The sequence below is a fragment of the Passer domesticus genome, chromosome 22 (assembly GCF_036417665.1).
Source record: "Passer domesticus isolate bPasDom1 chromosome 22, bPasDom1.hap1, whole genome shotgun sequence".
NCBI classification, from domain to species: domain Eukaryota; kingdom Metazoa; phylum Chordata; class Aves; order Passeriformes; family Passeridae; genus Passer; species Passer domesticus.
The window spans coordinates 3179328-3205316 of record NC_087495.1 but is presented as its reverse complement, the minus strand read 5'-3'; the positions used below and the strand labels follow the sequence as shown (position 1 = coordinate 3205316).

The window sequence follows — 25989 nt, the reverse complement described above, 5'->3', positions numbered from 1 at the left end:
GCACAGGAGAGAAAACAGAGCTTCTGGAAGCTTTTCTCCTCTTCCCATATGTAATTCCCACATTTTTAGTACTTCAAAGCCTTGTCAGCACTGCGCATTTTCCCCACCATGCTGGTAACTGTTTCAGACAATCCAGTTTTCCACAGACACTCCTCCTTACCTGCCTCTCCACCTCTTCAGTGATTTGCTTGATTTTCCGCTTGTAGTCTTGAGTAAGGAGCTCCAGCTGTTTGTCAATAAAACCCAGACGATCCTGACGTTCCTCGCGCATTTCCAGACAGTAAACTCTGGTAAAAAAAAAGAACCTGTCCATCAAAATGCCAAATAAATGCATTTTTAATCTATAAATATATTTGAATTCCAGAAATAAGACAGATTTTCCTGCCCAGTAACAAAACATGTCAATATCTGCAACGCATTACACAGTCATGGCACAGGACAAAAATAAGGTCCTTTTCCCAATACTTCCATAATTCACTAAAAGCAAGATCACCAATGTCCTTCCTGCTCTAACACTCTGGATTCTGCTTTGCATTTCAAATCCTCATGTTCCCTTACATTTTTCCCAGAATACAAACTGCAGTTCTGCAAGCAGCAGCAGAGCTCTCACCGCTGTTCCTGGGCAGCAACGTGCACGGAGTCCATGATGAGACGAACATCTTCCGCAATCTGCTTCGCTCTCACCGTATGCTGCTCGAATTTTGTTTTTACTGCTGACTGTGAGATACATTCCTGTATACAAAAGGGAGCCCAAAATTAGCAGCAGGCAGAACCATTACTAACATAGTTTCTCCTCCTGTACAATCTGTTTCCAAAATATGTCCCCACAAGTGCCAGTGTTTCAGGAGTAAAATCTAACCCGAAGGTTGGCACACATAATGCTCACCTCAAACCTTCTCTCGAAGCTTTGAAATTCAAGCATTCTTACTTGAAATCCATCTGCCAATGCTCCACCTGAGAGAAGGAATGCACAAAACAACCACTTAAATTTTGAGAAAGCAATCAGATGTTGGACATCAAGAAATGCTCTTGCTTTACACTGAAGCCAATGTAAAAGTGCTACTAAGTCACCCCTTCCATTGTGATTGCCTTATTAATAATTTGGCCTACACCAATTTTATACATTTTTTGCAACAAGAGACTCTCTATTTTCACCTCAGTAAGTCAATGGAAAGTTTCTGCTAGTTTTCCTCACCTCCTTCTGGCATCCCTTGAGCCCTCTGAATCCTGGCATTCAGCACTTCTTTTGCAGACACAAAGAAAATTCGATCCCCTGCCTGGGCTCGATCCACCACACCCAGCTCATCCACCAGGAAACTGGTGCACCGCTCCATGTGCTGCCGGCGCACCTGAGGGACAGCCACAAACCATGCATGCACTTAAATCCACATTATCCATCTCTTAAAGGTTAGACCAGGCACCTAAAAGCCCTCTGCTGGTCTAAAGCTACCAAAAAAGCATGAAAAAAAAATTTGCTGTTTTATGGAATTTTCCAGAGGTTTTCTAAAGTGATCTATCTTCAAATCTGGGGCCCCTGTGAGACTCGATTTCCTGCTCAGAAATTTCAAGGGTTGTGTCCAGATCACTACTCTGTGTTCCCTCAAGTCTCCACACTAAGGTGATAAAAATCCAACCTGTAAAACCATCACACATAGCACTGATTGTATCCCCAAGGACCAGAGTCAAAACAGACTCCGTAATATCCATGCAAAGAAAAGCAGTTCAAACACATCACAAACCTCTTCCATGTATTCTGGTTCAGAGGCAGATGCATCCCAACGATTATTTAAAATAAATATATTGGGTCGAGACAGACGTTCATTCACCTTGTGAAAGAACTGCTTCTCCTAAGGAAAATGAAACAAAACCTCTTTTAATTAATATGTCAAGTATTTTTAAGCTTTAGTCAAATTCATTGAACAAGTGGAATTGCACATACAGTTTGCATCAATGTTGATTCAGAATTTGCCACCAGGACAAATACATCAGCATCAAGACAAAATTTGTCAATCCAACTGTCCAGCTCTGTGGTTACATCAATACCAGGGCTAGAAATAAAGAGAAATGAGATATTACTGTGCTGTGAATACAGCAAAAACAGAATTTAAAAAGTTAGTAAGAGCTTTTCAGAGCATTCATTTCCCATGTCTGAGCTACACTGCCCTGAGGTGAGAGAGTACAGGCTAAAAGGAAGTAATGACCAAGAAAATGGCACTGTTAATTACAGCAAAGGACTTTGGTCACTGTCTTAGGACAGGCTCAATTCCCTTGAGGTTTGTTAAATATATTTTGAAAACAGTTCCATAATTAGTCTGTGATAAGCAGGAAAGGAAAGAAAGCTATTTCTCACCTGTCCATCAGCACCAGGTCATCCTTTAAGAGAGAACATTTGGAATTGGGCCACATGACACTGACTAGGCTGCCAGCATTCAGATGTTCATCCTGATGAAGGGCATGGGCCAGCTGGTTTACAGTCTACGAAAAGATGGAAATAACATTTCCTGTATGCCAAGACCCACTAACACAATTATCCTCCCTTCAGGGCTGTTCACAGACGATTTGAGATAAAGTCCAATTTCAATTTATTTTCTCTCTGGAAGGTTTTCCACATAAAACCTTCTAGAGTGTCCTAGAAAAAGACAACTGCTAATGAGAGTTTATGAGAGATTTCTCCTGTCAGAAAGGTTACTGAGGAATTACCAGGAAGTCTGTGATTCCATCACAAAGCTCAAAACTTCCTGAGTCATTGTTCCCTGCTATCACTAACAAATACAACATATCATCTCTTCCATAAAATGAACAAGTCTCCATTCTGCATCTTGCTTCATTCCTTACTTCCTGCATCTAACAAAGACTCATTCTTCATCTCCACTCCTTCATTGATTAAAATCCTTAACTGTGAATTTTTTTTCCCCTTCCTTTTCTGACATTTCTGAAGAGCTCTAAACCTTATGCTTAAGTAAATTGTACCTTAACACTCTTCTTTTCCTCTGAACCTTCGGTCAGCAGGAAAGCCTCGTGTCCATCTGTCCCTTCTACACGCAAGAAGCAATTAGTGGTGTGTCCAATTCCTGAGGGAAGAACTTTGTCCCACAGCATGGCATTTATCACAGTGCTCTTCCCATTGCTTGTCCTGCAGTCAGATTAAGGACAGTGTTTCAGGCTTCCAAGAGCCAGGTGTGCTCATTTCAATGTAACAAAAGCAAGTTCTCTACAGCCAAGCTGTATCAGAGCCATTAACAATTTAGGTGCCAGAGGCAACCTGCAAAAAGACTTTTCTATTTCTCTATTTAAAGAATTCTTCAAATTGAGGAATTACGTGATACAATACTTGTTTCCAGTTTACAAGAGCACCTGTATCAGGGTGCTTTATAAGCATTACATTACAAGCAAAATGTAATGCTAAAGCACTAGTGTTTATATAAATGTTTTTTACTGGCTACAACACTCAAATGCTTTACTGAATGGGGAGTGTAGGCAACACAAGCACGTGACTCACCTCCCAAAAAAAGCAACTTTCATGTGTCGTCTTGCCAACACTTCACTAATACCACTGACTTTTGACAGGTAGCCTTTGACTTCCAGTACCTGCTCTTCTGTGGTGACAGGATCAAGCTCTGCATTCTTGTGTGTTTCTAAAATCAAAATAGGTCATGTCTGTGAATGCCAGAAGCTGTCTGGGTCAGACCTGGGTGAAACCCCTCTCTGATGGTATCACTTGACATTTATCTGTGTCCCACAGCTCGCATGGGTGTTCTTGACATAAGCAATGGCACCCTGAAGCAATTTTACAATAGGATTTATCAAATGGACTCATAACTGTTCATTCTTGGGACTGCCTTGAACAGAACAGCCAACACTGCAAACAGTCCAGCACCCTCAGAGATAAAGTCTGTCTGTGCCTTAAGCTGTTAAAGCCAATTACTGGTGTATGTTACAGGCCAGTAGCAATGATGTGTTCAGGCAAGAATAGTGAAAGGATTACAGGCAAAAAATACCTACTGGGGTTGTGTAATTAATTAAAAATCTCCCAAACATAAAAACCAAGCACAGCTCCCTAACTAGCTCAATTTCTTAACATGCATGAACTTCTCATGTTCAAATATGAACCTGAACTCCACCCAAATTCAACAAAATAATTTTGGGTTTTTCTTACAAACATTTACATGCATGTATAAATAAACACAGATTGAGCAGTATTAACAGATTTAATCAGTATTAGCACTGTTTGCACACCCCAAGGGAAGGTGGAAAGCGAGTCCCTGCCAAGGTGCTGGATTCCCTGGGATCAGCCCTTCCCTGTCCTGTAGTACAGGCACTGTCCCCTGTCCCTTCCCCAAGGACAGGTGGGACAGGAGTCCCTGCTGAGGCAGGACTTTAGCAGTGCAGTTTAACTGACTGAGGGGTTTGGTGTGTGCTTTGGGGGAAATCACTGTTATAGTTCAAGAACTGAAATTACCTTCCAGGAACAAGGAGCTCTCGTTGATGTAAGCAGCCAGCTGTTCAAAGATACCATTGATTTTCTTCTTTGCAGTGACAAAATGTTTAAGTGGAGAAGCATTTACCTCAGCCATGTGTCTTTTATCCTTCTTCACTGCAACTATTGAGTTGGAACGAGTGAACAACAGGGACATTGCGCTACAGGGAAAAATCCAGCAAAGACCAGTGTCACCAAGTGCCAGCACCTGCCCAAGGGGGGGCAGTGACAGGACAAGGGGGAAAGGCTTTCCACCTACAGAGGGCAGGGTGAGATTGGATACTGGGGAGAAATTCTTCCCTGTGAGGATGGTGAGGCCCTGGCAGAGGTTTCACAGAGAAGCTGTGGCTGCCTGAAGTGCTCAAGGCCAGGTTGGACAGGACTTGACCCACCCAGTCTGGCAGAACGTGCCCTGCCCACAGCAGGGAGTGGAACTGGATAATCTTTAAGGTCCCTTCCAACCCAAACCATTCCATGACTCTATGATCCAACCGAGCATCTTTACAAGAACTAGATAAATATGCATTTCAAGGCCTATCTTCTCTTTCATAAAGAAATTGTTCCACTTTACAATTTACAATTCCTGCATCAGGAAAAAAACCCCAAACTCTTTCTTTCTCCCTTCCAACAAACAGGCTCGCAGTGATCACTCCTCCCCATCCTCCGCTTACTTTCAGGATGAGTTACGTTTTCACAAGTCACGCATGGCCACCTTGAGGCCCTCTCGAAGACAAACGGCAGCAGTTTTCCCTGCCTCCTCCCTCGCCCCGGCCGCACTCGGTCCCGCAGCTCCTTCAGCGACGCCGAGTCCAGCCGGTCTCCACCCCTGTGGCAGAGTGACGGCGATGACGGACACAGGCTACCGAGCTCCGCCGTCACGGGCTCTGCTCGCTGCCATCCCGCTGTGCCCGGAGAATGCTCCCGGCTCTGCTCCCCCCATCCCGGTGTGCCCAGACAATGCCCTCAGCTCTGCTCCCCCTATTCCCGTGTGCCTCAGGGATGCTCTGGGCTCTGCTCCCCCCATCCCGCTGTGCCCGGAGAATGCCCCCGGCTCTGCTCCCCCCATCCCGGTGTGCCCAGACAATGCCCTCAGCTCTGCTCCCCCTATTCCCGTGTGCCTCAGGGATGCTCTGGGCTCTGCTCCCCCCATCCCGGTGTGCCTCAGGGATGCTCTGGGCTCTGCTCACCGCCATCCCGGTGTGCCCGGAGAATGCCCCCGCTCTGCTCACCGCCATCCCGGTGTGCCCGGAGAATGCTCCCGGCTCTGCTCCCCCCATCCCGCTGTGCCCGGAGAATGCCCCCGGCTCTGCTCCCCCCATCCCGGTGTGCCCGGAGAATGCCTCCGGCTCTGCTCCCCCCATCCCGCTGTGCCCGGAGAATGCCCCCGGCTCTGCTCCCCCCATCCCGGTGTGCCTCAGGGATGCTCTGGGCTCTGCTCCCCCGCCATCCCGGTGTGCCCCAGGGATGCTCTAGGCTCTGCTGCCCCCCATCCCGGTGCCCGGAGAAGGCGCTGGGCTGACGCTCCGGTCGGACGCCGCCTCCCCTCAGCCCTCAGGGGCGGGAGGAAAGGGCGGGAAGCGCCCTCCTCGCGCCCCCTCAGGACCCTGCCCAGAGGGTCCCGCACTCACCCGTCCCCGCCCTTGTCCTTGTCCTTATCCCTGCTTCTCCCTCGGAGAGACTGGGCCGGCCTGGAGCAGCTGTCAGGCCCCCTGGGCCCGGCCCCGCCCGTGGCTCACCTTCACCGCCGCTCCCGCACGGCCGCCATGTCACCCGCGGCGCCGTCGCCCGGGAGGTGCGGGAGCCGTGCGTCAGCGCCGCGCGCGGCGCGCGGGGCACGCTGGGAGTTGTAGTTCCGGGGCCTCATGGCGGGCGGCCCGGCCCGCCTCAGGAACAGAGCCCACAGACCGTGCAACGGGAAAGGTTTAATGCGATTCCCCGTGCTCAAACCGTACAGCCCGTTAACGCCCACCACCGGACCGGCCCGAGGAAACACACCGCAAAATAACAAAAAACAAACAAACAAAACCAAAACACCAAAACCATCCCCCCCCCCAAAAAAAGAAAAAGGAAAAAAAAAAAAAAAAAAAAAAACCCAAACAAACCAACAAAACAAAACAAAAAACCTCCCACAGGAAAAAAAAAACCAACAAAACAAAAAAAAACCCACCAAAAAAACCCCAAAGCAAACAAACAAAAAACCCCAAACTAAAACAAAAACCCAAAAAACCCCAAACAAACAAAAAAACCCAACAAAAATCAACAACAACTACAAAAAAAACCAACCCCCCCCAAAAAAAAACAAACAAAAAAACCCCCAAAAATCCCCAAACAAACAAACAAACAAAAAGACAAAAAAAAAAAAAAAACCCAAACCAAACAAAAAAATCTGCTGCTAAATAAATACATAATACACATTTTGGCCATCTCGACGACTGGCTGCTCAACCCCTTGGTTTGGTAACAGGCAGTTCTGGATCTCACACACCAGGACTCTACAGTTTTACTTCTCAAATGATTGCCCCTGCCTGGATTTTTCTCTGCTGGGCACAGGTGAGTGTATGGCCTCAAAACAGACCAAAAAAGCTCAAGGAAAGCAGTCGGGCAAGCTGCATGTCCCCTTCCAGGTGTAAAGCTGTTCTGCCCCTCAGAGTGACCCATCCCAGAAAGGCTCTACTCTGACAATCAGGAGCAGAAGCTGCAGACAGACAACTAAAAGGCACATAGGTTTGGGTTTTTTTCCCCTAAGGACAATCACTCTGTGAATTTATTGCTTGTGAAACACACTAGTCTGGCATAATGGTGTCTGACAAGCAGAGCAGGTATCCCACAGGCAGAAAAGGTTTCTGCCCCTTCACTCTCTAAACACAGGTCTAGTCTAGACATATTTCTACAATTACTGGTTTGCCACAATCTCTCAGCACTTCCCAGCCACTCATTTCTACCAGCCTTGACCCCACTGGAGAAGTTTCTGCAATGGTTTTGGTTTTCAATCTCAAACAACAGAAACACTGAATAATTATTTCCTCTAAGAACCAGAGAACAGCTTTTTCCATCTAATGTGAATGGGCCATCAAAGCAAATTATCAAAACAATCTCTGACAAATGGAATGAGGCCACCAAAGACCATTGGGACCTCTGGGTTGTTATCCAGAGATTGATCAGAGCTTTTGACTATTGTAACATGGTACAGAACAGAGACAATTCTGCAGAGAAGCCCCCCTGGCTGATGTAGCTGTTCCCAGCCTTCCCTTTCTTAGATTTAACCTACATATTGACATGGCCTGAATTTGTGTGGGTATGCCTGCTGCTCTTAGCTGGAGAAACAGCAGGTAGGGAGGTCTTTTATCTCTTCAGTCTAATCCCAGAGGTAAAGCACCATCACAGGACCTTCCCTTAGCTAACCAGAAGCACCTATGTTGCCACTGCTGCTGCTTTGAACTCTGTGATTTGCTTGCAAGAACAGCAAAGAGGTAAATAATCAGATGATCTTCAGGCTCTTCCAACTAGGTTTCATTTGGTGTGACACTTAACTGTTATGACTCCTGGAGTCAGCTCCCTGATTGGTTTATATTTGGAATAATGTCCAGGAATTATTGTGTAACATCCAGTCCCACATACGCTGTGGATGAAAACAGGCTTCCAGCTTGTAACTTGCCTCCAAAAAGCTGGATTGCCAGTCCAAAAAACTATTTTTTAAAGCCAATGAATCACTGATGAAAGTTCAAGTAAACAGCACTTTCAAGTGGATGAGGAGCAGAATCAAAAATGAAGGCACAAAATCTCCTTTGGACTTCTACAGCAATATTCCTAGATATTACCTGCAGTATCAGAGAGTGGAGTCCTCCAGTAACAGAGTCTTAGAATATAATTAAAAATCATATTAAAAATCATATAAAAATCAAATCCAAATAGCTCTGAACAACGCCTCACAAACTTTCAGCAACACTCCCTGCTTCTACTCGACGGCAGCAGTGAGCAGGGCTGGGGGAAGGTCCTTCCTGGGAAGCAGAGCTCTAGGGATCCAGAAAGGACACGGCGATGTAGCGGGTTCCTCTGGTGGTGGGGAGCCCCTCGTGGTAGTGGGTCAGGCGGCCGGGGTGCATGAGGCTCCAGCCCTTCCGGGGAGCTCGGATGGAGCAGTTGTAGCGCAGGAAGCGGCAGCCTCCGCCCTGGTGGGAACACAACACATGAAAAGCACCTCAGGGAAGGGGTCCCTGTGTCACCAGGGTATTTTCATGAAAAATCCCTTCAGGATTTTTCTCCTGAGAAGCCTCAGAGGGAAAGAAAAACAGTAATTATCTGCTGCTGTGGAAGGCAACGGGTGCAGCTTTGATTGGTCCATGTGGATTGTTTCTACTTAATGACCAACCATGGTCCAACTGTCTCGGACTCTCTGAGAGTCACAAGATTTTGTTATCATTCCATTCCATTCCATTCCATTCCATTCCATTCCATTCCATTCCATTCCATTCCATTCCATTCCATTCCATTCCCTTCTAGCCTTCTGATGCTTTCCCTTCTCCATTATTTTTAGCATAGCTTTAGTACAGCAACATAACACATAACATAACACATAACATAACACATAACATAACACATAACATAACACATAACATAACACATAACATAACACATAACATAACACATAACATAACACATAACACATAACATAACACATAACATAACACATAACATAACACATAACATAACACATAACATAACACATAACATAACACATAACATAACACATAACATAACACAATATAATATATCAGCCTTCTGAAACATGGAGTCAAGAGTCTCATCTCTTCATTTGTCCTGGGACTCTTGAACACAACCACAGTCCCTGCCTTCTGACAGCACTTCTGAAAATGTGACAAGCTGCTTTAGGAATCTCCCGTGTTCTCATGCATTTAAAATTCTCTTTGCTAGCCCAAGCCAGTCATTAATTGTGATCCTTAGTGCAAGGAAGCCTGATATGGATCAGTATGGGAACAAGGTGACCCTGTGGCAGGGAGGAATGATGAATCTGACTCCACGTTCTCTGAAGGCTAATTATTACTTTATTATACTATATTATGCTATAACACTATATTACATTACATCTAAACTGAATCTGCCAAGCACTCCACTGCTCACAACTGCACAGAATCTCGTGACTGTCAGCCGACAGTCCTCACACACACACACACACACACCTGGCCCTGACAGGCCAAGGAAACAAAACACCATCACTTTGGGTAAACAATCTCCATATTGCATTCTACTTTTGCACAAACATAGGCACAGCAAATGAGATAAGAATAGCTTTTCCTTTCTCTGAGGTTCAGAGAATGTGAATCCCAGAATATCCTTGGGAAGCCGTGCCTTGCTTTTGTCTGTGAAGAGAAATGTGGCTACAGATCAGGGAAGGGTGTTCAGCTGCTGCAGGTGGTGTGCTGCACCCCTGAACCCCTGGCAGACACTCACCTCAAAGTCAATGCCAACTCTGTTCAAGGCAATGTTGATGGTAAAGGTGGATGTGTCATGGTGGGGTACTAGGGATGGCTGCTTCTCAGGTGCTATATGGCACTGAATAGTTATTTAGTTGTTTTGCACTGGGTTCTGTACTATTGCACAGAATAGTATGTTTGTATCCTCATGGGATTCCCCTTTTATATCACATGGTCTTTCCCTCCCCCAAAAGCCCAGCCCTGGTGGTGATGTTTGTCCCAGGTTTACTGCTCCCCTTGCCCCCTCTTCACTTGTATCCCATTGGCTGTGGTCCTCTATAGCCACATTTCTCTTCACAGAGAAAAGCAAGGCACAATTCTTCCCAAGAATATTTCTGAGATTCACATTCTCTGAACTTCAGAGAATGGAAACAATTCTTATCTCATTTGCTGTGCCTGTGTTTGTGCAAAAGTAGAATGCAAAATGGAGATACCCAGAGTGATGGTGTTTTGTTTCCTTGGCCTGTCAGGGCCAGGTGTGTGTGTGTGTGTGGGTGTGTGTCAGAACAGTCATGAGATTCTGTGCAGTGTGTGCAGGGTTGAGTCCTTGGCAGATTCAGTTTAGATGTAATGCAAGATGATATAGAACAATACAGTATATTAAAGTAATTAATTAGCCTTCTGATAAGATGGAGTCAGATGCATCTTCTCTCCCTCATCGGGGGCGAAAATATCCACTATAGTCCTCTTCCTCCACTCCCCATTCCCCCAGGTTTAAAAGTCTCCCACCATGAGACATCGCTCTCTTTTTTTCACCTAGGGGGTCACCTGGATGATCTGGTGTCTCCTACTAAGGAAATTAAATTAGGACTTTGTCCCCACGTGGAGAAGAGCACTTCTCATCTTTTGCCTTTTGTCCTATGTAGGATGGTGTGGGCTGGGGTCCACAGCTAGCCAGATTGGACCCAAACAGCCCACCAGGCATGGATTCTTACAGCCACTAACTGTAATCCTGAGTACAAAGAAGCCTGTTGTGGATCAGGGAAGGGTGTTCAGCTGCTGCAGGTGGTGTGCTGCACCCCTGAACCCCTGGCAGACACTCACCTCGTAGTCAATGCCAACTCTGTTCAAGGCAATGTTGATGGTGAAGGTGGAGGCGTCGTGGTGGGGCACCAGGGATGGCTGCTCGTCAGGCTTGTAGCGAACCACAAAGGCCAGCTCAAACTGGGTCTGAGAGAGAAGAACAAAGAGCACTCTGTTAGAGGGCTATAGGGTTCTGTGGCCTCTGAGCTGCAGAGCAGGGTGTAACACTGAAATTGCATCCCACTGCTAAAGGAGAAAGGCAACAATCAGGCAGAAGAATATCATTGAGAAATTGCCTTTCTCCCAGTGCACATACTTGGGTCACACTGCAGGGTCAGTTCCCCTGTACTGGGAAATGGTTTGTGTATTGCTGGAGGATTCTTGTCACAAAGCTGCAGCTGGAGGAGGTGCTGAGCTGACCATGAGTTTTGCTGTTCAGGTGGACATACTGTGGCCTCAGCTCTCTTTACAGAGAGCAGCAGGCACAAGCTTTCTCAAGGATTTTTCCTGGGAAGGCAGTGAGAAGCACAGAGACGAGAAGAGAAAACAATTCTTATCTCTATTCACTGCTCCTGTTGTTGTTGCACATGTGGAATGTGTTTGGGATTTGGTAATTGGATTCTGGTGATGGTTGTTTACATTAATTGGCCTATTATGTCTAAGCTGTGTCCTAACTGTCTGGGGACAGTCACAGGCTTTTCTTTAGTATCCAAACTCTTTAGCATAGTATCTCTTTAATATAGTATAGTATAATGTAATATAATATAGTTTTAATAAAGCAATTGTTCAGCATTCTGAATCAATGGAGTCAGGTGCCAATCATTCCCAGATGTTGGGGTCACCCTGCATATGACAGACATACCTTGGTGTAGTATCCTGGGTACAGCTTCTCTGTGATGGGTGCAATATAGTCCAGAAGAAACTTATACCATTCTCTTTCAAAGCCAATTTGGTTCATGTGTATGTCAATAGTTGGGACGTTCTCATATCCTCCTTGTATTCTGCTGTCCTGAAATAGAACCAACAGAAATACCTGTAAAGACGGGACCCTTGGAATTCAGGAATGAAAAGTACTTGTTCCTGGTAACTACAAATAAGTATGATGTTTGTTTATCAGAATTTGCAGGATGGAAAGCTCATTTCAAACCATAATTAAACTCTAAGGGAAACAATATTACCATCAGAGAGGCTGAACACTGGAACTTCAGAGGACACTAAAGAGGACTTCAGGAAAACTCAGAGTTAATCAGGAGCAAAATAAAGTATTGTCCCTACTTTCCTGGTTTAATCTAAGGATCTAAAGCCTTCCCACAGGATGAACTGCTATCACCAGATATGCACAGAAAATGGTGTAGCCCAGAACTCAAAAGAGCTCCTGCTTTTCCTTACCGTGTTATCACCTGTGGACCACTGGCCATAATGTTCCATTTCTTCCACCAGCTCATCACAGGCAGTGTCAGTGAATATGGGGAACCAGTAAACATCTGGGCAGGGCTGCAGACAGCAGACAGGTGAGAACAGCAGAAACAAGGACAGGTGTTTGAGGCAAAAAAGTAAGGCTAAAATGAGTGTAGACTGAGTAAGGGGAAGGAAACTAAAATATTGAGGGTAGAAATTTGTCTTCTGATTTATACGCCCCACTTCCACTTAAGAGAGCTGGAATGATTTGGCTCTAAAAGTACTTTCAAGGTTATGTTTCCTATGTTCAACTGCTTATTCCTGAGGATTACAATAATGATGATAAAGCATTGTCCTAAAGCTCATTTCCCATTCTGATGGATAATAGTGATGTTTTCTCACCATTTCTACCAATTTTCCTTTCAGAGCTGCTGTGTAGTTTTCATGGATGTACTTTTCTCTCCAGTCCTGCAATGAGAAGATAAGCAAACCAGTAACAGTAACTTCTGTGGGGCCCCTGCTTAAAGAGTTAATAAAAAGCCAGGCACTCGTGCAAGCAGTATTTCACAGGCTTTGAAGATCCATGTGTTATGAATCCCAAAAACATGTTCTCTTCAAATTTTGTGCCTGTGCTCCTCATCCCACCTGAGAGTCACCATTATTACAAAGCCTGGGCTGCCCATAGTGATAAATCTAATATCAGGTCTCCCACACTGCTGTGCCTTCTGAGTATGCAGGTTATCTCACCTCGGGATTGCTGAATATTTGCCAGAGGTCATTGTGGAGGTGACTTGTCTGGTAATTCTCCAGGGACAGTATGTGTCCAAACTGATGCTGGTTTGTCAGGTACATAAAGACTCCCTGCAGGACAGAGAAAAATAATAAAGGCCTCACATTTCTGAGAGCCACTGTGAAACCAAGCACTGGACAGTTCTCCAAGCTGTTCATTTACTCTTTCTTTCTCCTGTGGGCTTTCAGTTTTATTTGCACCCTGGATATGAGAAACTCTGAAAAGTTACAGACAGACAGTAATTCTAAGTCCTGTCAGCCAGGGCTGGAAGCAGAGGAGAGCAGCAGCTGTGAGATTAGAGTCTCCCTTCTTACCCTGTCAATCCCATTTAGAGCAGTCCTGAAAAGGCCTAATAACAAAAATGTTATCCACGTTCAGTGGTCCATGGCTACACATGGTTTCACAGCAAGACAAAAACCCCATGCTGTTCCAAAGCCTGCACTGCACTGACTAGTACAAGTTCACTTTATCCCTGCCCTGGCAGAGCTGAATGCCTTGAAACTGCTTAATCCTGTACCCTTCACCCTGGCACAGAGCTCTCCCCTGCCAGCCTCTCTCCTTGACTGACCTGACTGCGAATGTTGTGGCAGAAAGCCATGTCAGCATCCAGCTTGCCACTGTGGAACAGATCTGCCTGGTCAAGCTCGGAGCGCAGCGCCTTGCCTTTCACCATGTAAACACTGCTGATGTAGGGAACGTTCCAAAGCCCCCTGAAACACAGCAGAAGAAAAGTCAGACTTGAAGTACCACTAAAGACAGATAGTGCTGCAGTCGACAGGATGACAGGCAGCACTGCAGCATCAGCCTGGCTTGCCTAAATGAGCCAACTCAGAACAGTAGGAAGAAACCATACCAATGGAGATTGGCGTGCCAGAAAAAATCACTTATATTGCCCACAGCTTTTAAGCTGCACAAATGCTAGTCCACCATGAAAGCAATTAATTGCTACTGTGTGTTTTTCCTAGGGACGTAATTAGTGGCTTGAATTTCTTCCCAGAGAGATCAACATATTTTTCCAGTGGTTTAAAAAACTGAACCAGCCAAAAGTGCATAAGCTGATTTCCAGCATTTACTGCACATACAATGGCCTATAAAAAAGAGGGTCCTTCAAGAATATGAATGAATCAACAACTCAATTTTGTGAATCTTCCTTTCAAAGACCACCTGAAAATTGATCTGACAGAGATTAAACAGCATTTTACAGGACTTTAAGGGTCACACTAACTATAATCCCCAGGTGGGAAAACATGACATGAATAAGATGAGATGATTTCAGCAGTCAGCACTCTCAAACCCTTACTCTGATCATAAGAAAGTCTGCCCCAAAGATGTTACTGTCTCTGCTCAGGGGAGAATATAAAGCAACTTCCAAATGGGAGCAGAGACCCCTCTGCCTTTCCTGCACACAGACATTTGCACTCTCTGGTTCTTGGGCATTAGTTTGATGATAATGTGCTGCAGCAAGCTTTCCATTTGAGGGATTTTATCAGTGAAGAGCTCTCTTGGCACACTCACACTCTGAGCCTTTGAACAATATCCACATAATCTTCCGAGCGGGCGTAGTACCCATCGGGGCTCAGTGCTCCCCAGAAATTGGACCACAGCTTCTCGTGACGGCTTACCAGGGGGGCAATCACCAGCCTGGAAGCATGAAAGAAAAAGGAATTGCAGGGCAGGATGTTACCACAGGAGGAAAAGGGAAATATTTACAAACCACAGTACCATAAGAGCTGTTTCCTCCCTCCCTCCCTCCCAGAGTTGCTGTTTTGTTAGCTCTGTTGGAATGAAATGCCACGTAAGTAAGGCTAAATATGGTCCCAATCTCCTCTCTAACTATACCCTGCACCAGGTCTGTTAGAATCCAATTTGTTCTAGTGACTAGATAAAAACAAAGCTAAGGATGATTTATATCCCCTGCCTAAAATCCAGGGATTACAACTGCAGTGGGAAAGAAAAAAAAGAACATGTAAGAGGTGTTTGGCTAACATCCCACCTCTGGCACAGCTCTCCTGCTTCCCCAAACATCTCAGGGATATGCACTGAATTCCTCATGTGAGATGACCAGTAAGCATTGCTCAGACCAAAGAACTCACTTGTTCTGTTCAATCAGGATCCTCAGAGTCTCCGTGTTCTTCAGAGCTACCTCAGCATCCAGGCTAAAGTAATAGTCACAGTCAGGATCCTTCCTGCACAAATCCCTACAGCCAGAGAGAAGGAAAGTCACATCCTAAACCAGGGGAAGACAAAGAACAGACCAAGAATTCCTTCACGTTGCAGTCTAAAGGTCTTCTGGGTGCGCAGAGAAGTTTGGTTTAATGTAACAACCCAGAGGGCCAGCACAGTACAAGCACACCAGATTCAGTATCCAGTAACAGATATTGAGACACAGCCAAAATCACATTTAGCAAACTGTTTCTTCAGCTCAAACTGAAGAGGTTCCCATTTACAGCTGACCCAAATCCACACCTGATCAAATCCACACCACTCAAACCTCCTGATCACAGACAGGAAGATACTCTCCCACTAGTTCTTAGTTTTGCTACAACACTCCTCCTCTTCAGAGATATGGGTGCCTATCCTTTGTGCTCTGTGACTGGGTATATAGATGAGGGCAGGAGATACAGGGCTATCCTTCTGTCAGAACAAAGGACCAGTGAGAACTTAGTTCCTGAAACTGGACAAAGTGAGCTGGTATGGAAGCCGATTTTTTTCCCAATATATAAGGGCATCAGAATTAATGCTAGAAAAACTGAAAGGGTGACTGAGAAAAGAAGAGCAATAACTTGATAGGGATGATCCTCAGAACAAACAGATGCCTTAATTTGAGCAGGGGTTGTCTCTGCTAGCTGTCAGGTATGGCCTCTTCACTTACATGCCCAAGTTACGTGCCTCAGCATTCTCCACCTCATCATCTGGTCCGATCACTTTGACAGCGAGATATTCTTTGCCATGCTCTTCTACAAAAGAGTCCACCTCCATCAAGTGATGCTCCTCCTATTGCAAAATTAAAAAAAAACACTTAAGATGGGCTCATCCAGGCCACTCAGCCTCCTGCTCTTGAAAATGAGTAACCAGGCAACAGCTCTTAAGCCCACTTCCACACGTTTACAGCTGGATGGGTGTTACTGCAGATAAGAATGCAATTTTGTGGGTGCCACTGCAGATATACACAGCCTGGAAGTCTAGCCCAAGGCTGCAAAAGTGTCTAGAGCAGAGGACGAGGTGTACATTTTCCCCACATTTGCTAAGACCATCACAAGCCAACTTCACTTACATGGTTGTGAATGAAGAGCTGGATCCGTTGCTTTGGGTAATGAAGGTTACGAAGCCGCAAGAAAAACTGGGAGAGGAATGGGGTGGGCTGCTCGATGAAAATGCCAATCAGAATCATTGGCAATGCCTCATCCTACAATCAGGGACAAGAGGAGAGCAGTGGTAAGTCACGTTTAGCATCAGACACACAACAAGTGTAAGACTTGTTTAGAGCTTTGAATAAACACAGCAGCCTCACCTTAAACCCCGAGAGGCTTCGCAGACCTTCATCACACACTGTGCAGCCAGTCTCAAAGGTCCATACTTGAGGAATGTAGTTGCCCAGGTAGTTCAGCTGCAGCTGCAAAAGGAAGTTTGCCAGATTATGCATTACAGGGCAGGGGAGTTTCTTTGTGTACACCCCCACTGAGGAGTCACATTTTAACTTTGTTTACCTTCTCCATGAACTAAAGAGTCTGAAAAGCATGACAGCCTGACCATCCAACTATGTGGGTCTTTGAATCAGATCCATCTTGCTGCTATGGGCCTGGACTGCTTATTGTTTCTCAAATGTAAATGTATACAGGGAAAGTCAGTATCTGTGGAGGCAGTAACCTCATCAATCGAGCCTAAAGGGTCACTTTGCAACAAACACAGACCAAATCTTTCTCTCAGGACAGTCCACTTACCTTGGTGGGTCCATTTCCATGGATCACCACAGGAAGAGTGTCATATAACAAGTTTCTTGCTCTCACTCGTGAGTTTTCAAACTTCAGAACTATCTCATCTGGAAATGATATTGTCATCATGTTAAGGCTTTTATTGAGAATTAGAAGCACAATGCTTCATTTATACAAAAAACTGCTGAAAGATGAAAGTGTGGACAATGGATAACTGTGCACAAGTAGTTTAAGGGCTACAGACAATATCTTTAAAGGAGGAAGAAAATATTCAGAATGATCCTGTGGAGGATGCCTGGGAAGCTGGACAATGATTGGGAATTGGCAGAAGCCATACTGAAAGATTATTTCAAAACTGGCATTGACAAACTTGCAGTGAGGAGCAGCTACTGATGACAGAGACAGCTATTGATGGGAGGACTCAGGCCCTTCCCACCCAAGCGTTCTATGCACCTGATGTCTCTCTTTGTCACCCCTCACAAAAGTCCATCCTCCTGGCAGAGATTATCAAAGATGTTGCCTCAACACAACTATACAAAATCCTTCAGAAAAAAAGACTAGCACAGATGCAAGCTGCAGTCTATCACTGATATAATGAGCACAGGAGCCACAAACTTCACTGCCATTATCCCTTTTTACTTGATCAGAATAAAGATGGAATGGTGCAAGACTGAAAACATTAGGCAGCATTGATAGGAAAGTAAGTGAATCCCTCTTGCCAGGACTAGCAAAATCAATCAGCAGGTCAGGTCAGCAGCCTGGTACAACCAGTGAGTGTTCACAGACATATCTGGTTGCTTCTCACCTCCCATGGCATTCCAGCACGGTTCTGAAGCGGAAAGGCAGGCGAGCCCTAGGCAGGGCTCTGTGTTATTACTTGCACTGGAAGTCCCTCCCAGTCTCAATCCCCAAGGCTAATGCAGTCTGACATGCCTGGAGATCAAACTGGCAAGGAGGTGTAAGATGAAAAACCTGACCTGCATTCCCTGAAGTGGAGAAGGAATTGCAATGAGAACGTAGTTGGTCTCAGTGGAATTGCAAACAAATCCCAGAACTCTGGCAGAGACTTTTACTAAAGCTTTTTCTGTGGGGACAGCCATTTCTGAAATACAATCCCTTCAGCCATAACTTTATTTCTGGTGTCAACATGCAAGTTGCATTCCAAGGAGAAATGAGCTCCTTTCTTCCATCTCACCTAATGCTCCATTTAGGTTTTGGAAGATCCGGCTTCTGTGGTCTAGACTGATGTTGATACTTTCCTTTAAAAGAATTAGATAACTTAATTAGAAATTAGATAACCTTAATTAGAACACAAAAGGCATGCATTCTTTACATACAACAGACCCCATGTTCAGTGAAGATATATCCCATTCCTAAAGTCATTGGCAAACTCTCCAAAGCCGGAAGCCTTAAATATTCCCATGTAATCATAATTTTCATTCAAATCTGGGACAATTCACTATTTTCAAGAACAAGTTGAATATATTCTATAAGGCAAAACTATGCAAACCCCCTCTCCCCCTCTTTTAAAGCTGCTGTGGGTGTGTCAATAAATCTGCATCATATGAATAAAGTAGACCTACAGTCATCTAAACCCTACAATACATATAACACACAGGAATGCCAGATAGAAAAACCATCTGCTGTGAAAAGTTTCTTGCCTTCTATCCACAAGGCAAGTGTGACCCTGAGCACTACCCCAGGTACCAGTGTCAAACCAGAGGACAGTAAGGTGCAAGATCAGCTTGTGCAATCTTTGTTTTCATCCCCTGCTGCAAGTCACACTCTGACTGAGTGGGACTAAAATTCAGCTCTGACTTAACAGAATTCTGTGTCCCTGCAGGCATTTATGAGACTGATTACTGGAAAGGACAGCAGGGTGCTAACATCCGCTGTCTGAGTGCCAAGTCAGGGGAATTACTCAGCCCTTGCGTGGCACAGGGCCAGAACTGCAGATGAGAACATTAAAGGGACTGTCCATGTTAAAGTATCACAGGCCATACTCAGATCTGGGGAACTAAAAAAGCCCAGCTGTTCTAAATTTTCTACCTGCCTTGCTGGCAAAAAAAATGCAAGTGTCTCTCTAGTCTGACAGCAGTTCCTAATTTCAAATGTTTCCTCTTGATTCAATTGCTGTTACAGTTTGAGTTCCCCATGCATTTGGTCTCTCCCCAGGGACAGACTGGCCCCTGCAATGCATAGCAGGGCAGTGACACAGAACCAGAATGACCTGTGGGCTGGATGGGCTGGCCAGTGCACTACACAGTGCTGGGATGGCAGTGCTGCTTCCAGGGTCCATTCCAGGCTTCTGCAGGATGTTACATGGCATCTTCCTAAAATGTACTCAGTGCTAGGTTGGCTGTCTCTAAGTCAGCACTGCACTCTGCAGTTTCACATCCCCTGGGAGGAGGCTGCTTAGTTCCCCCACACTCAATGGCTTTGAACACCAGCACCTACAGATAGTGGTAGGAGCCTCCAGTAAGACTTGTTTTCAGACATCTCTCTTCCCATTCACGTTTTATGCTTAAATATAAAAACCACTAATACCAGAAAATGGGGGTACTGGCTAGAACGCAAATTTTCAGAAACCCAGAATCTAGATACACCTACTCTTTTTTCTGGATCCAAGAAGATATTTGTATAGAAGAGCTGGTCACTGTCATCATCCTGTCCTTTCCACTCCTCCACAAGCTTCTTCAGGTTTGGAGCATAACCTATGAAGCCTGTGGGAATAAGTATGAGGAGGTGTTTCAACCCACATGACCAAAAAATAGAAGTACTCCTGTATACATGTACTTTCACTTCTCTCACTTGAAATCTCACCACACCCTGTGCTGCTGCAGACTCATCAACTTTCAGTTTGCTTTGCCACTTCTCCCACAGGTCAAATAGGAGGAGAAAGCTGGAAGCCAGCTGTGTGTCTCACCTCCAGAACCCAGGAAGCGCTTTCCATCTCGCACCTGAGGATACTTGGCTTCCAGCCTTCTGTCAGGATAGATGTAATTCTCTGCTGAGAAAACCACCTTGCTTTTGGCTTGTTTGAACTTCTTCAGCAGTTCTGTGGGGCCCGAAGCAAAGAGCACATCATAGCTAGAGAGAGAGACAGACCAAAAAAGGACAAAAGGAATGGAGTCAGAAAAACATGTCATTGAGAAAAGTTTCTGGAAACAGCTAATTCTTTGGGAATCTCTTTCTTTTAGTTCTGTTCAACAGCATTATATTTTTGGTAATGCAACTAATTAAAGTGTAGTCTTATTTGTATGCTGGGCATATGAAAAAACACTGAGGATCCAACTCATCCTTTTCTCTCTTCAGCTCTCTGGAGATTAATTCTTGGCTCTCAGGATGTGCTGCAGCCTACTTCATTTTATAAAAAAATAACTCTGGTAAGAAAGGCCTGCCTAGTTCCATAGGAATTGTCTGCTCATTCTCTGCAGACAGAGGCAGCCAAATTCCACCGTGGCAGAATCAGGTACAACTATCAATGTCATGCAGGAATTGGCATCAGCCTATTCAGATCAGACCTTCCCAACTGCCACGGATGCAGCTCTGAGCGATTCCCAGGAAACTCCAGAGCATTCAGGGAAAAATCTGGACAGAGATCTGGACACACTTTTCAAAAGCAATTGATTTCACAGTTCATTTCTTCTCAGTGAGAAGCTGTCCAAACCACTGTAAGATTCAGGTCATGGCAAATTCTTTGCAGCCATTACCTTTCCACGAAAAGGATGATCAAGTCCTCCTTATCCTCATACTGCTTCAGAGCTGACTTCAGGAGACGAACCTTCTGCCCACCTCCAGCTGGCTGCTGGTCATCTCCACCCTGCCACTCCTCATCCAGCCCCAGCACCTACACAGCAGCAGGCACAGGGTTATTGGATTTGTGTTGTCCCAGATGATGGGAGGAATGATGAATCTGACTCCAATGTTCTCAGAAGGCTAATTTATTATTTTACGATACTATATTATATTAAAGAATACTATACTAACTATACTAAAGAATACAGAAAGGATACTTACACAGAAGGCTAAAAAGATAATAATGAAAACTCCTGACTCTTTCCAGAGTCCTGACACAGCTTGACCCTGATTGGCCAATGAGTCAAAATAATTCACAGCAGAAACCAACGAAACAATCACCTGTGGGTGAACAATCTCCAAACACATTCCAAAGCAGCAAAACACAGGAGAATCAAACAAGACAACAGTAATTTCCTTTTTCTCTGAGGCTTCTCAGCTTCCCAGGAGAAAAAACCTGGGCAAAGGGATTTTTCTAGAAAATGCCACACAGGATCACCTCAACAAGGCACTTTCCCAGCAAGGCTCACAGGAAAGAACCAGGACCCACAAACTTAGTGGTCCTGATAACTCCCAGTGCAAATCACAGCAAAAACGACAGCCCCAGGACAAAGGGACTGGGCAGCCTTTGATCCAGTCTCTGGGCTGGACAATCAGTGTCACAAGGTAACACAGTGACAAAGCACTCCTGGCCACAGGGACAGGAGCACACTGTACTGTGTGTCTTGGCAGTGCAAGGGAAAAGTGCCATGAGGCTCCCCTGAGCAGGAGTTCTGGATCTCATCCCAAGGGAACACTCAGGGTGCTGCAGAAATGACCCAGCCACAGTGCTTTTCAGCCAGGTGACAAGATGTGTGTCCTCTCCTGAGCTTTTATTTAATCACTGTGGGGCCAAGCCTGATCCATTCCACAATTTGAAATCCCCTTTGACCAACCACCATGGAAGCTGCTGGACATCACCTGGATTTTGTAGTTGAAGAATTGGGCTGATCTCCTGAACCGCTGGAATCCTTCAGTCTGCTTGGTGGCCACAGTCAGAACCAGCAGTTTTTCTGCACACAGGGGAAAGCACAAGAGATGCTCAACTTGTGTGGTTTCCACAACCTGCTGTTCCACACCTAACTTGATTGTGGGTATAAAATGAGAGATTATGCAAAGATACCATTTCATTGCCTGACTTCTGAGCTAACAAAAAAAAAAAAAGTATTTAGTGGGTTTTTTGCCCTGCTAGTGAAAGCTACTATTCTCTTCCCTCACACAGAGTACTGAAGAAATTAAACTAGAAGATAAAAAATAGAACGATTACAAAATGCCCATTTGGAAGTCATCAATTGAATGCAGTTTTGACTTCCTGTTCCCCACAGAGCTGCTTTTTTGTCACTCAGCATTGACTGGATGTAGGGAAAACCAAAATTAGACTAAATCCTATTTTTTCCTCTCCATAGCTGCTTCAATTTTCTACTCCATTCCTGAGGCATCTTCCAGTTTTTCATACATATTCAATGTGAATTTAATTGTGCTATAATTTTAATTTACTTTTCATTTCCAGTCCCTTAAAAATTACAAACCTTAATCCTGAAGTTCTCTTTCAGAAGTTTCTCTGTGGTACCCTGGAATAGGATTTTTATGTGGAAGTTCTGGTTTCCCCATTGCAATGATGAAATGTTATACTTCACCTTAACAGTTGTGCTGAAGTAGGAATTTGTATAGGCTCTGGCAACAGTGCTTAAATGCAAATCCTGCCCATCCGTTTTACACATCAGAAAATACCAGGAAAAACTGAAAGCACATTTTCTTGGTCTCAGCAGGCTTTTCTTGGAACAATGATTTTTTTCAATGGATGTACCAGATGTATCTCCCTCATGTACCCAAACTGATATTCTGTCTAGTTTTGGAGAGGAAGGATCTAGAAGCTGAAGTTTTAGATGGACCTCTCAAAGGCAGAAAAAGTGAAAAATAAGTGTAAGACTCCAAGTTAGGAAGAAAGATATTACCAAACAAATTCATCAAATCCTTTACCTGCATCAGAATAAAAAAGAGAAGAGATGTAGAACAATCAGTAGGTCAGGTCTAATTGTATTTATTAGACATATGCACTAAGTGATAAATAAAAGAATATAAATCCCACATAGGTGCAGTTTTTAAAGGCAGATTTTTAGACATATGGAGTTCATTCCTAATCCAGCACCTCCAGCACACCCCAGTGCCTTGTGCCCAGCCCAGGCACAGGGAGCAAACAAATGACTAAAATACATATATCCTCAGGGAATATGTTAAAGCCATTACAGTGTCTAGCCATATGATGGCACACAGAAAGCCACGGCAGCTTTTTGAGAGATCTCTGAGCTCATGGATTCTGAGAAGGTGAGGATCATACTGCCAAGGAAGAGGGGGACAAGCATGGGTTTGTCAGACAGGAATGCAGACAACCCTCAAATTCTAATACGTGAGGGGAGAAAGCATATGATAATGATGAGAGAAGGAAAGGAGAGAAGGAGAGAAGGAGAGAAGGAGAGAAGGAGAGAAGGAGAGAAGGAGAGAAGGAGAGAAGGAGAGAAGGAGAGAAGGAGAGAAGGAGAGAAGGAGAGAAGGAGAGAAGGAGAGAAGGAGAGAAGGAGAGAAGGAGAGAAGGAGAGGAGAAGGAGAGAAGGAGAGAAGGAGAGAAGGAGAGAAGGAGAGAAGGAGAGAAGGAGAGAAGGAGAGGGTCCTGACTGCTATGCAATTATTTCAGCACAAAATCTCAGGCATCTCACATCAAATAAATCACTAATTCATTCTGGTGCTGCCATCCCAAGAAAGCCCCACACTGTTTATGACTTGACTGCCAAAATTTGCTGGACAGGATGAGTGCTGAGCGCTCACACAGAACAGGAAGCGGTGTCCTATTTCTACGACAGAAAAGTTCTCCCCGTGCAGTTTGTGAACTCAGAGGAGCATGAAAAACCAGCACAAAGACCACTCTCATCCCCTGCAGAATTCCAAGTTGCAGATTCCCTGTGGGGTAGCACACTGAGAGACACTAAGCTCAGTTTCTGTTCTAAGAGCTCTGCAGTAGCCATAGCTTTCCATCCCAAGAGACATTCCTTCAGCCCAGCACTGGAAGTTTGTGCTGAGCTATGTTGCCTCCGCTCCTTCTGCTTTAACCCTTTCCTCTCTTTCCCAAAGATTTTGCTGAACACTCACACAGCTGATAGGTATTTTCAAGGACAGAGCAGTGAACCCTCTTCCTTTCAATCACATGCAAACTTTTCAAAACACCCTAAACAGATTGATGCATCCCTGTTTCCCATATCACAGTCAATTTCCACATGTAGAAATGCAGCTTGTTCTGCTGAGCCAGGCCTCCTGGGCCACACAAACAACTAGGAATTGTATAAATGCATTTAATAATGGCATGGCTGCAGAATACAAACACACAGTGGTTAACAAAGCAAGCACTGGACTCAGAACCAGGGGAGCTGGACTGTACTGCTGGTTCTGCTTACAACAAGGAGCTAATCCTGCTATCCCTGTTTTTCCATCTGTAGAATGATAGAAGAGGACATTTACCTCTTTTGTGAAGGTTCTACAGCTCTATAGATGAAAAGGATTCAGTAAGAACAAAGCACTGGATCAGGAACCTTGATACCAACATCACAATGAAATGATTCAATAAACTGAGTTTTTATAAAGAATAAAAGTCAGGGACCAGATGAGTTCAGTAACAAAAAAAATTATTTACTTCTGCCCCAAGTCTACAGGGAAAGCACAGCTGCAGCTGCATTTTAGGACAAGGAATGAATTTATCCTTAGGCTGTGATTTGGGAAATCTTACTGTGTCACTTCCTGTTAAGACAGTGTCTAAGAAAATACCATTAATATGGAGATCAAAAAGAAGAAAAACAAAACAGTGCACAATTTAATAGTGGAAAATATAATCTCTGTATTACATTTACAGAAGAATCTTTTAAAATTTCATCAACTACAAATAACTATGTTGAGAGCTTTTGCACAGATATAAAAGAATATCCAAGAGAGAAGACCAGTATCATTATTCTCACATTACTCTAGAGAAGCTGAGGCACAGGAAAGATGAGGCATTTTCTCTTTGAGCCATGCCAAAACTGATGGTTCAGAAAACAGCTAATTCCAAATTCCTCTTCCTAACCAATTTACCTCGTTCTGTTTCCCAGTCCCAAGTTTTATATCTCTAGTGCATTCTAAAAGCTTACGAAAACCATGGAAGATTTGGGATGTGCAAAGAAGGCAGGATAGCACAGAGATTCTTTGTTTTAATCATGCCACTACAGCCAAAGAACTCCCAACACCCCATAGATGCACACTAACTGTATTAAGTAATGTACATAAAGATAGTTACACCAGAATCACACTGTGAAGGGAAATATTACATGCAGCAAGATGAAATCTCCTCCTAATTGCCACTTCTCTAATGAAGACAGAGATAATTATCCAAACTTCTTGGCAGAGTGACAGTGTATGAACCACTTCGTGCAGCTGACACTCTGAAGCTGCCCTAATCCTCTGCTCTTCTACCAGCTCCTCTAGAGCTTCTACCAGCTGTTTACGGAGGGAGACACACTGATGCTATTTTAGGAGCACCCCAGATCTTGACTCACAGTGTGGCCAGCCTGGGATCAAATGCCCTCCGGTTACCTAATTCTCGAACCCCTAAGTTCAAAAGCAGGGAGGGGCTGACCCGGGTGGGATGCACCCCGCGGGACGAGACGCTGTGTGACCAAACTGCGAGCTGCCCGAGGCTCCAGCTGCCTGCCAGGGGCTCGCACCGCCGCGGGCAGCGCTGGGCAGCGACAGCAGGAACAAGCCAGCATCGCAGCCGGTCCCCGCGGTGACCCGAGCCGCTCCCCTTACCTTCCTGCTGCGAGGCACGGCCACCCCCCGCCCCGAGCAGCGCCAGCAGCGCCCCGAGCAGCAGCGGCACCGCCGCAGGCACCATGGAGCCGGCTTCGCCCTGCGCACGGCGCTGCGGGAGCGGCAGCGGCACCGCGGGCCGGGCCGGGGCTGCCGGAGCTGTGCCACGCACCAGACCCGCCCGGCGAGACGGCAGCAGGAGGAGGCGGGA

General features: G+C 45.1%; 3 protein-coding genes across 3 annotated transcripts in view; 1 reads left to right on the top strand and 2 right to left on the bottom strand.

Annotated features, from left to right (window-relative positions):
- Positions 1–6258, bottom strand: part of MFN2 (mitofusin 2) — a 12473-nt gene extending 6215 nt beyond the window's left edge. The window contains exons 1-12 of the mRNA XM_064397014.1: positions 6106–6258; positions 5149–5303; positions 4460–4638; positions 3500–3635; positions 2971–3133; positions 2351–2475; positions 1940–2048; positions 1740–1847; positions 1196–1349; positions 887–954; positions 611–732; positions 161–287 (exon numbers count right to left, since the gene is read on the bottom strand). Coding sequence (XP_064253084.1) covers positions 161–287; positions 611–732; positions 887–954; positions 1196–1349; positions 1740–1847; positions 1940–2048; positions 2351–2475; positions 2971–3133; positions 3500–3635; positions 4460–4634 — 1287 coding nt within the window. The 5' untranslated portion in view covers positions 4635–4638; positions 5149–5303; positions 6106–6258. The remainder of the gene's footprint in view (positions 1–160; positions 288–610; positions 733–886; positions 955–1195; positions 1350–1739; positions 1848–1939; positions 2049–2350; positions 2476–2970; positions 3134–3499; positions 3636–4459; positions 4639–5148; positions 5304–6105) is intronic.
- Positions 5323–6482, top strand: LOC135285320 (uncharacterized). The gene is made up of 3 exons (XM_064397504.1): positions 5323–5631; positions 5687–5928; positions 6026–6482. Exons 1-3 carry the CDS (start codon positions 5323–5325, stop codon positions 6480–6482), a joined length of 1008 nt encoding a protein of 335 aa, XP_064253574.1.
- On the bottom strand, positions 6389–25989 carry PLOD1 (procollagen-lysine,2-oxoglutarate 5-dioxygenase 1). Its single transcript, XM_064397013.1, has 19 exons — positions 25779–25989; positions 21870–21961; positions 20825–20961; positions 20038–20201; positions 19722–19834; positions 18307–18370; positions 17121–17218; positions 16691–16792; positions 16454–16585; positions 16052–16173; positions 15273–15377; positions 14695–14820; positions 13748–13889; positions 13137–13250; positions 12792–12857; positions 12381–12485; positions 11854–12000; positions 11013–11138; positions 6389–8645 (listed from the first exon to the last, which is right to left on the bottom strand). The coding sequence occupies exons 1-19, from the start codon at positions 25861–25863 to the stop codon at positions 8490–8492; spliced, it is 2196 nt and encodes a 731-aa protein (XP_064253083.1). The 5' UTR covers positions 25864–25989; the 3' UTR covers positions 6389–8489.

Excerpts from the sequence above, each read along its gene's own strand:
- LOC135285320 (XM_064397504.1), top strand. The coding sequence starts at position 5,323 with ATGACGGACACAGGCTACCGAGCTCCGCCGTCACGGGCTCTGCTCGCT. Across the intron at positions 5,632-5,686 it reads GCTCTGCTCCCCCCATCCCG|AATGCCCCCGCTCTGCTCAC; the intron begins GTGTGCCTCAGG and ends GTGTGCCCGGAG. Across the intron at positions 5,929-6,025 it reads TCTGCTCCCCCGCCATCCCG|CCCTCAGGGGCGGGAGGAAA; the intron begins GTGTGCCCCAGG and ends GCCTCCCCTCAG.
- PLOD1 (XM_064397013.1), bottom strand. The coding sequence starts at position 25,863 with ATGGTGCCTGCGGCGGTGCCGCTGCTGCTCGGGGCGCTGCTGGCGCTG. Across the intron at positions 20,962-21,869 it reads TCTTCAACTACAAAATCCAG|GTGCTGGGGCTGGATGAGGA; the intron begins GTGATGTCCAGC and ends GCTGCTGTGTAG. Across the intron at positions 8,646-11,012 it reads GAGTTGGCATTGACTACGAG|GGCGGAGGCTGCCGCTTCCT; the intron begins GTGAGTGTCTGC and ends TGTTCCCACCAG.